Source organism: Gastrolobium bilobum, unplaced genomic scaffold, assembly GCF_033153095.1.
Source record: "Gastrolobium bilobum isolate Gb01-03AN ecotype WA unplaced genomic scaffold, APGP_CSIRO_Gbil_v1 utg7094, whole genome shotgun sequence".
In the NCBI taxonomy this organism is placed as follows: domain Eukaryota; kingdom Viridiplantae; phylum Streptophyta; class Magnoliopsida; order Fabales; family Fabaceae; genus Gastrolobium; species Gastrolobium bilobum.
Window position 1 is genome coordinate 191,376 of NW_026898828.1, and position 10,328 is coordinate 201,703.

Below are 10,328 nucleotides of genomic sequence, written 5' to 3' on the forward strand. Positions count from 1 at the left end.
AAAGTAGTAATGAATATAAAATAAATTATGTAAAAAAAAATACAAGCTTACCAAAAGTACTTTTTATTATTAGTAAATATATTTATAAAAATACATAAATAAATATTTAAATTTACATAATCGTAATAAATTAAAAAATATTTATGATTACAATTAAGGGATGGAGTTTGCTTCTCCACAAACTCTCCAAAGACAGTTTAATTAATATTATACACAGCCACTTATCAGAATATCCGAAAGTAGTTTCTTATAATTAAGATTACATCAACACTCAAATCAAGGAAACCATGCTTCCGCTTTAAACATTAAGACTCATAAAATAAAAATAAAATAAAAAGTATAATGAAAAGAAATAATATTGAAGAGTATTTGTATATGAGCTTTAATTCAAGTGGCCAGATTCTTTAGTGACTGTTTGATTTTGAAATTGAATTTTAATTAGATTGCTCAACCTATAGTCAAACCGATCTTTCTTTTTATCTTCAATTAAATTATTTAATATTACTTTATATAATTTTATATAATATTCACCGAAACAACATCATTTTAGATTAAAAAATTAAAAAATTAAAATGATAAAGATTATTATAATTTTAAAATAAATTAAAATTACAAATACATCATAATTTTTATTCCAAAACGACATCATTTCGATGAACATTAGATAAAATTATCTAAAATAACTTTAGATAAAATTATCTAAAATAACTTTAAAAAAAATGAACCCTTAATTAATCATAAACTTTTTACACCAGTTTAAAAAGATCGTGCCCCCAAATAAAAGACATTAGAGAATCTGAGTATATAAAAACTTTAAAATCAATATCATTCACAGATACTTGGGTTAAAACTTCAAATCACAATGCAACATTAGGCATTTTAAAAAAAAAATTATATGTGTATGAATATAATTAGATATATACCAATAAAAAATTTCAATCTCAAATAGAATTAAGTGAAATTGTTTATTCGATCCTCTCCAGTATTATCTTTAGGAAGGGTTTAAAGCTTTAATTCAAGACCCACCCCGAATCGGGCTAGTCACGAAGCGATTAACCGATGAAATATTTCAAAAGAAAAAAACAATTACCTGATATGACTTGATCTCAGACAATCTTCTATGGATCTAATTAATTCTTTTGTTTCTCTCAATAACTACGATTTGTAAGCGGCGATGCAAAACAAAATGAAAAAAGTAAATAAGATTAGAGAACGCGAGTATATATAAAACTTAAAAAATCAATATCATTCAAAGATAATGATTTTATCCATAAGAAAGGTTTCATCAAAACTTCAAATCACAATGAGACATTGTGTGTTTTAAAATAAATAATTATATATGCATTGATATAATTGGAGATACAAAGATACAAAAATTCCAATCTCTAAAAGAAAATTAAGAATTACCGGATATGATTTGATCTCTGACAATCTTCTATAGATTTGATTTGTATATCTCGACAACTAGGGTTTGTAAGAAGCGGCGCAGAGGAGAATGAAAAAGACAAGTGAAACTAAAGAACTCGAGTATATAAAGCCATAAAATCGACACAATCTAGGTAATAGTTTTTCCATAATAAGATTGGGTTAAAATAACAAATAACGATGAGACAAATGTTTGTGCATTTAAAATAAACAATTATATATGTATTAAAGTATACTAATTTCATTAAAGAGAAATAACTTAATAGATGTGGACAAGATTGTCATTTTGTTCAAATAATGTATAAGGCAAATCAAATGTCACATTCTTATAAATCAAAGTCGTTAGATCAACGTAAGATCGGAAACTTTTAGATGTGGTGTTAAATTTTTTATTTGACACATGTGTCAAATGATCCTATCCAATTGACTTTTGAGTCGTCCAATATATATAGAAAATAAATATTTTAGTTTGACTTTGGAGTCGTCCAATTTGACCTGACTAGATACAGGTCTATTGGTAATGAGTCGAGCTGGCCCATTTTTTCCCTAACATTAAGTTGCCCAAAAAATATCATAATAAATATTATATTTATAATTTCCATTTTGAAAATTAATTAAATTTTATTTTATAATTATTTGTAAGCGACGATGCAGAACAAAATGATAAAAATAAATAAGAGTAGAGAATGTGAGTATACATAAAACTTTAAAATCAATATCATTAAAAGATAATTATTTTTTCCATAAGAAAGGTTTCATTAAAACTTCAATCATAATGAGACATTGTGTGCTTTAAAATATATAATTATATGTGTATTGATATAATTGGAGATATAAAGATAAACAAAATTTCAATATCTAAAAGAAAATTAAGAATTACCGGATATGATTCGATCTCTGATAATCTTCTATAGATTTGATTTGTATATCTCGACGACTAGGGTTTGTAAGTAGCGACGCAGAGGAGAATAAAAATGACAAATGAAACTAGATAACTCGAGTATATAAAGCCACAAAATCAATACGATTTAGGTAATAGTCTATCCATAATAAATTTGGGTTAAAATAACAAATCACAATGAGAAAAGTGTTTGTGCATTTAAAATAAATAATTATATATGTATTAAATTATAATAATTTCATTAAAGCAAAATAACTTAATAGATGTGGACAAGATTGTCATTTTGTTCAAATAACATACAAGGCAGATCAAATATCACATGCTTACAAATCAGGTCGTTAGATCAAGGAAAGATCAACGCTCTCAAATGTGGTGTTAAACTTTTTGTTTGACATCATGTCAAATGATCATCTCTATCTATCTATCTATCTATCTATCTATCTATCTATATACATATATATACGTATAGAAACAAATATTTTTTTAATACAGAAGGGGCAAAACCCCAGAACAGAACAGAACTAAGAAACTACAACTAAAGAAAGCCTGTTGGACATATCTTGTTGCAGAAGATCAGCAAGCTGTGGTGGGGGACTATAGAAAATATTAAAGTTGCTAAGCTCATCGTGAGGATGAGAAGCGAGCCAGTGAGCATAGCTATTGTTCTCTCTATTTATATGAGAACACTTCATAATCCAGTCCTCTAAAAGCCATTTTTGAATGTAGGACACAACCTGGGAATTTATGGGGTTGTCATGACTACCATGAATCAACGAGAGAGCATTCACCGCACCGCATTCTAATTCAATTCTTCTAGCACTGGTACCCAAAGTCATCTCCAACCCTTTAAGGATTCCTCAAAGTTATGCATCTAGGGGATTAAAAACCAATGTGAAAATCGAAGCCACCTAGAAAACTCCATTATGATCCGTCATGAGACCACCACAACTAGCACGCTTTCTAATAGCAGAAGATGTATCATCAGTATTGATTTTTAACAAACCTGGACTTGGCGGAGACCACTCGCTAGGATAAAGAATACTAGGGGAGTGTCCAATAATGCTCTTGTGCTTGTCCCTAACTGAAAACATGAGAGAGATAAAATCAGATGTAACATGCTTGCCTTTATGCGACCTTCGAAAGCTATCATCATGGATGTGTTGATTGCGCCATGTCCACAAGTACCAGCACGTAGGGGGAAAATGTCTCATTTGTCTAAATGATCATACCTGTTTCAAAGATTACTCACATTCCCTTTGAGCCAATCCTTGATATTCAAATTAAAAAAATCGCTAGGCACCCAGTTATAAAACCAGTCTTTCCAAATGCTTTGAGCATGAATGCAATCTCAAAGAAATGAAGAAGGGTCTCCTCGCTATTGGGGTAGCTAATACACGAGTTTGGACCTCCATTCCATTTGCAAGTTCTACCTCTCATCGGTTGTTTATTTAGAAAAGCTAACCACATCATGGTTTTTATTCTCTCGGGACCTTTCCAAGTCCATATCTTTCTCCAAGGGATGTTGTCATGGGGATCAGAAAATTTTCATCAGATTTCTATAAGCCACCTTAACCAACGAAGTAACAGTGTGGTTATTCAACAGACCAATCTGTCATCAACATTTTCTGCTAACTGAATGGGATAGCCCGCAACACTAGAAACTATATCATCATTTAGGAACTCTTGAATATGAAAAATATCCCAAACCCCTTGAGGAGTCGCTTGAGCAATATTTTTCTGCAAATCAAAATCTGAAATCAGAGCTTGACCTAAAGAACAAAGGTTCATCTCCAATCCCAGCCAATTATCAAGCCAAAATCTGATGTTATTACCATCACCAATTTCCCCAACGAATACCTGAAAGGAAACAATTCCAACACTTACTAAGATCACGCCATAATTTGGAATCATAAGACTTGGAAATAACACCCCTTCTTAAATCTTGACCTTTACCATATTTAGCTTTCAAGACCCTCACCCAGAGTTCACCTTGGCCATTAAGAATTTTCCATGCCATTTTGTGAAGATAAGCTTCATTTTGGGCTCTAAGGTTAATGATCCCTAGGCCACCAAAATCCTTAGGCTTGTACATAGTGTCCCAAGAAACCAAATGAGCATTGTTGTTACCCCAAATAAAAGAACGCTGAAATTGTTCAATTTCATCACATAAAGTGCAGGGAAGAAGCCAATTTTGCATATGAGAAGATGGGATAACACTAATTACTGATTTAGCAAGAGTCACCCTACCTGCAAAAGACAAACTCTGATTTTTCCAGCCATCGAGCTTTCTCCTCACACGATCCATGATTGCAGAATAGTTGCTTTTAGAGTCACGACCTTGTTTTAGAAAAGAACCCAAGTAACGACCAATACTAGTCACCTGTCTGTATTCCGTCAATGGAGTAATGGAAACAGTTACCCCTTCTCTCGTGTTAGGAGAAAAGAAAATAATAGATTTTGGAATACTGATACTCTGACATGACATTCTACAGAACTGGTTTAGGCAATCTGTTACCAAGCGAGCTTGCTCAATTGAGGCTTATGAAAAAATGATGATATCGTCTGCGAATATAAGATGGGATAAAGATGACCCACCTCTACAAACTTTGATCTGCAAACAAATATTTTAGTTTGACTTTGAAGTAATTCAATTGGACTTGACTAGATATAAGTCTGTTTGTAATGGGTCGAGCTGGACTAGTTCGTCCTTAACATCGTTGCCCAAAAAAAGGTCATAATAAATATTATAGTAAATATTTTTCATTTTTGAAATTAATTAAATTAAATTATATAATAATCATTTATTTGTTTTAAGTAACAAATAAATAATATTTTCTTAATGTGAATCAATTTAAATTTTTTAATATAAGCTAACTAGATAAATGATTTAAAATTAATTTTTTTTTATTTTAATTATATAAACATGTAAAGAGAAAGCCAACGGCCTCTTTTTTTTTTTTTTTTGGTAGATAAGCCCATGGTCTTAATAATTGGTATAAGGCCGAACTAAACTAATAATAATTTGTTAATTTGAATTATTCTTGACCCACTGCAAGTTAACTATCATGTAGTTTAATCTACTATGGGCAGGGCTAAGAAAACCAGCCCAACCCAAGTCAACACTGCCCTAACCAAAATCACACCCCTGTCTCGCAATAACCTAATTAATGATACCTTTTTCAAGCATCCATAGCTTTTTTTTTTTTTTTTTTTGGTATCCAAGCATCCATAGCTTTAGTGGTTAATTAGTTAAATGATATAATTATTTTACTAATGAAAACTATATTTTATACTAAAATTCATATATTAGCTAGAATACAAATTATTTTAAACCTCCAAAAGACCAATAATAAATTAAATTTTGATTGATTTTGGAAAGAAATTTAATTTGTTAACACCAAATAAATTAAACCAAAAACGCATAATAAAAGATAAATGTACTTTGATTTAGTGAATCTTTTGAAAAGATTGGCACATAATTATATTAAAATAAGAAAATGTAAGATCAACTTATAGGGTTATAAAGTTAAAAATTCTTACATATTTTATTAATAATTCAATTACTTAGTCTATCTATATAACTATGATTATAATGTCAATCTTAATTGTCTTGAATCGGTAAGAGGGGGTATGAGGGGAAGCGAGAGCAAAGATTGCCGAACTCAATGATAGCGGCTTCATTCTCGTGGAGACTTTTCTTTCTTTCTTTCTTTTCATTTTTATTTTTTGAGTTAGTTTTGATTGTGCATTTGTTTTTATGCACAACATTTTATGACCTTATAGCTTTCTCATGCTTTATAACATTTTTCTCTTCCAATTAAATTAAATTAACATCCAATTTTGCTCAACTTCGAAACTAAGATGCATAGGTCTGCAAGCTGGAACAAGTTCTCTGATGATTACTTCAAACATGTAACGAGTTCAACATCACCAGGGCATAGATCATCTTATTCTATGTTCGATGGTAACACTTTGCCTACGTATGACCCCATTGCTGAGTTGGCTAAGAAGGAGAGGGCACGTGTTAAATTCGCTGAGACTGCTGTGCATGTTATCCCTTTCGTTCTCATTGTTTGTGCCTTCATTCTTTGGCTCTTTTCAAATCCAGGTTAATCATGCATTCTTCGAATATTGTATGATTTCTAAGCTCAGTTCTCCTTGATTTTTGATCATATTCTAAACTCTTGGATATTATATGTCACAATCATAATACTTATTTATATATATATATATATATATATATATATATATATATATATATATATATATATATATATATATATATAAAAGAATAAAACTTGTCCCTAGTTAGATTTTATATTATAGTTTTTTTTTTTTGCTTACTTAATTTCACTACAAAATGGAGGGCGGTAGGGGTCGAACTCGTGACAACTTAATGATGTTACATTAATGATTTTATATCTCTCTAACATATAATTTATTTAATTATGTTTTATTTAAGAAAATCAGGGGTGGTGTACTTTGTTTTCTTCATTTGAATTCTTTGACTGAGTTTTTTTTTTTTTTTTTTTAATAGATGTGGGGATTATAGGAGATCCTATGGCAGCAAGAATTGAAGGATTGAGCATTGAAGGAGAAATTGAAAATGATAGTGACGGTACTCAAGCGGGCTTCTTACCTATTGTGGTGAGTCCAGAAGACATATCCACAAAAGAACTTGGAGCTGAAAAAGATTCCATAACTCTAAAGAACTTTTAGTCAATAATGTTTAAATGTATAACGTTTAATATGTGGTAGGTGTCCTAAGATTTCGAATATTTACAACACGAAAAAAAAAAAAAAAAGAGATGGGAAGGCTAAAGTTAGTTACTTTTTTTTTTTTTTTTGGTAACAAAAGTTAGTTACTTTATTGTGTTATTTTTTTTTTTTTGGTATCCTACTTGATTGTGTTATTAGAAGGTATTGAAACTACTAAAGATGTAATATTTTTTAATTGCTTTAATTTTTAACTATTTCCTAAATTATGATTAAAGAAAATTTAAGTTCTTTCGTACTCTTAATCATTTTATGAAGCGATGACTGATGAGTCTGAATTATCTTCATACAATTTAAGAAAACTGTTTTAGTTTGTAGCCATGTTCATGTTTCAGGTAAAGAAGAGAGTTAATAAATGGTTGTAAAAATATACAACAAATATTCTCATGTTATATGAGATATGTTTTTCCTTCTACACATCCTTCAATAATTGTGCCATCTTTTTCTTTTTTTTTTCAAGTGGTGGAGCTAACAAATTTGTCCCTATGACATGAGATAACTTATCTCCTTTGACATGATATTAATAAAACCCACAAACTATTGTGAGTGTGTAACTATACATAAATATTATTAATTTGTTATAAGTTGAAAATAAGATTTTGATAAGAATAAATTAATTTTTCAACTGTCAAAAAAGATTTAGAATTCATTTTCATATTTAGAAAGAAGGAAATTAAACATCCCATATAGAATATGAATAAACGTTTAGATTTAGTTAATAAAAAAAGTAGTAGAAAAATCACATTATAGAAAAAGTAATAGCATTCTTAATTACAAGAATGAAATTTTATCTGGGCCAGGTCCAGTGGGCCTAGGTCCAATGCCGAAGAACCGGGAAGATTAGTCCAACTACATAGCCCGCCACTTTAAAAAGAGATAATTATCGCCATTAAAATGGGGCAATGTCCGAATGCAATTTCCACTTTTCCACATAAATCACTTTTACACCTCATTTTCCACATTTTAAATTTTGGGCTATATTCAATTCAATAAAATTGTTTCAGTAAATTTAAAGGAAAAAGATACAAATAGTATGAGAATTACTTTATAAGCAGCACACAATAAGGAAAATCGACAGTTGGTATTTAATTATATTATTTTAAAATTCAATTTCTAAGTAAATTTTCTCAATCACAAATATACATTCGGATAGGATAAACGTTATTCATATATTTTCAATTAAAATACCAAACCTATAATATTTTTAAAACCTTTTGTATTCAAATTCATTCTAAAATTTTAAACACCTTCATGTAAAAATTCGAGAATAAGTAAATAATGTTTTTTATAAATACTTATTACTCTCTTTTTTTCGGTAAATAAATACTTATTACTCTACATTTACAAATTAGTGCTTTTTAAAAAAATATTTTTATTATTTTTTAAAACTTACATAATATATTCATCATTCATTTTTAAATTTAAAGGTTCAAAGAAACATAAACAAGATAAAATAGTAATTAAAGCTATTTTTGAACATTTTTCAAGTTCCATACTATTATTTGAATGGTAATATGAGATTCCTAATTTTTGTATTTTTGTATTTTAACATTTAATTCATCATTTAAAAATTTAATAATAAATATAAAAATAAACATTCGTAAATATATCTTATTGTTCATTTAAAAATTTATATATAAATAGAAAAAATGATAAAATTAAAAGCAAGTCTTACTCCCCAATTACAATTATTTTTAAACATCTATTGACATTTTGTTATATATTAATTGATAATTCACTTAAAAATTATTTATTTTAACAAAAAAACACATATTATTTTTATTTATTATTATATTCATGTTTATATATATATATATATATATATATATATATATATATATCTTACATTTATATAATAATATACATAATAGTATATTCAATAATATTCAAAATTAGAAAAAAGGTAGTGATAGTTATTAAGACACTAATGTTAATTAAAATGGGTAAGGGGAAAAAACATAACCAGTTTGTATAGTGGCTTAGCTTTATGATAGAATATGGAAGAATAATATTGCACGCCTAGAATAAATTTAAAGTCAAACCTAAAGGCTTATTGGCAGTTCAATACGGTTTAACCACTGCCCAGCTAACCTAACCCCTTCTCACTCCACCAACCAAATAAAATGCACATTTCAACGTTCTAATATTGTATCAAACTATCATTTATTTTTTCTTTCGGAAAAAAAAAAAAGATTATTTCTTTTTTCTATTTAATGTATTCCTTTTGGATGTTAGGTCATCTGATAAAGAGCAAACTTCAAATATTTAAGATGGACCCATTGGTGCCCCAACTCGTTAATTAGTTCTCATTTCATTTAACTCTAGCATCAACATGGAAAAGGTGCTCCTAGTTTATTCTCTTCTCTTTGCTTTTGCAGTAATCACATGCTCAGCCACAACCTATACTGTTGGTGATAGCTCTGGCTGGGACATTAGTACTAACCTTGATACATGGGTTGCAGATAAGAAGTTCAAAGTAGGAGATGCTCTTCGTAAGTACTTAATGTTTCTTTTATAGCCAGTGAAATCATATTTTCATGTTGTTTTTATTCACGTTTCAATTCTATTAAAGTAATATCTTAAATGTATTATGTTTTTATATTGGCATTTACACTGCATTGGTCATCAATTCTGAGGGGCTGAAATTCAATAAAAAAATTGAAAGTTCAAATATCTAGTATTATAATTTTAAGTATTTAGAGAACAAAATTCATGCACAGGCCAAATTTATTAACATTTAAAAGTTGTATGTTTTATTCTCTTTTTTCATTAGAATATTGGACCTTCTTACGTTGTTAGAGAAGTGTTTGAGAATTTTTTTGATTTTTCAGTTTTCCTATATTCATCAGCCAACGGTTTAGATGAGGTTACAAGAGAAGATTTTAACACATGCAACACAACCAATCCTTTGACAAATTATGTAAATGGGAACACAACAGTGCCATTGACAAAAGCTGGGGACAGGTATTTTGTATGTGGAAACAAGTTGTATTGTCTTGGAGGGATGAAGCTTCATGTTCATGTAGAAGATGATAAATCACTTTCACCAACTCTGGCTCCTGCATCTGCGGCTGGACCGAATCAAAGGACTACTACACTTGCACAGTCTCCTTCGTCAAAGAAGAACACACATGTTTCAAAGGGAGTTGTGAATTGTGCAAGGGATGCACTTCAGTTAGTTTATATTGTTCTTATGGTCACTGTTTATGGGATGCTGCAGAATTGA

The 10,328-nt window shown here is 29.3% G+C and overlaps 2 protein-coding genes across 2 annotated transcripts; both read left to right on the forward strand.

Annotated features, from left to right (window-relative positions):
* Nucleotides 1-6,187: 6,187 nt before the first annotated feature.
* LOC133284505 (uncharacterized) lies at nt 6,188-7,045 on the forward strand. The gene is made up of 2 exons (XM_061481531.1): nt 6,188-6,434; nt 6,864-7,045. The coding sequence occupies exons 1-2, from the start codon at nt 6,188-6,190 to the stop codon at nt 7,043-7,045; spliced, it is 429 nt and encodes a 142-aa protein (XP_061337515.1).
* Nucleotides 7,046-9,434: 2,389 nt separating this feature from the next.
* LOC133284489 (stellacyanin-like) lies at nt 9,435-10,328 on the forward strand. Its single transcript, XM_061481508.1, has 2 exons — nt 9,435-9,594; nt 9,934-10,328. The coding sequence occupies exons 1-2, from the start codon at nt 9,435-9,437 to the stop codon at nt 10,326-10,328; spliced, it is 555 nt and encodes a 184-aa protein (XP_061337492.1).

What these genes read in the sequence shown, in the direction of transcription:
- LOC133284505 (XM_061481531.1), top strand. Translation starts at nt 6,188, where the DNA reads ATGCATAGGTCTGCAAGCTGGAACAAGTTCTCTGATGATTACTTCAAA. An exon ending in TTGGCTCTTTTCAAATCCAG is followed by an intron (nt 6,435 to 6,863) that starts GTTAATCATGCA and finishes TTTTTTTAATAG; the next exon opens with ATGTGGGGATTATAGGAGAT.
- LOC133284489 (XM_061481508.1), top strand. Translation starts at nt 9,435, where the DNA reads ATGGAAAAGGTGCTCCTAGTTTATTCTCTTCTCTTTGCTTTTGCAGTA. An exon ending in CAAAGTAGGAGATGCTCTTC is followed by an intron (nt 9,595 to 9,933) that starts GTAAGTACTTAA and finishes TTGATTTTTCAG; the next exon opens with TTTTCCTATATTCATCAGCC.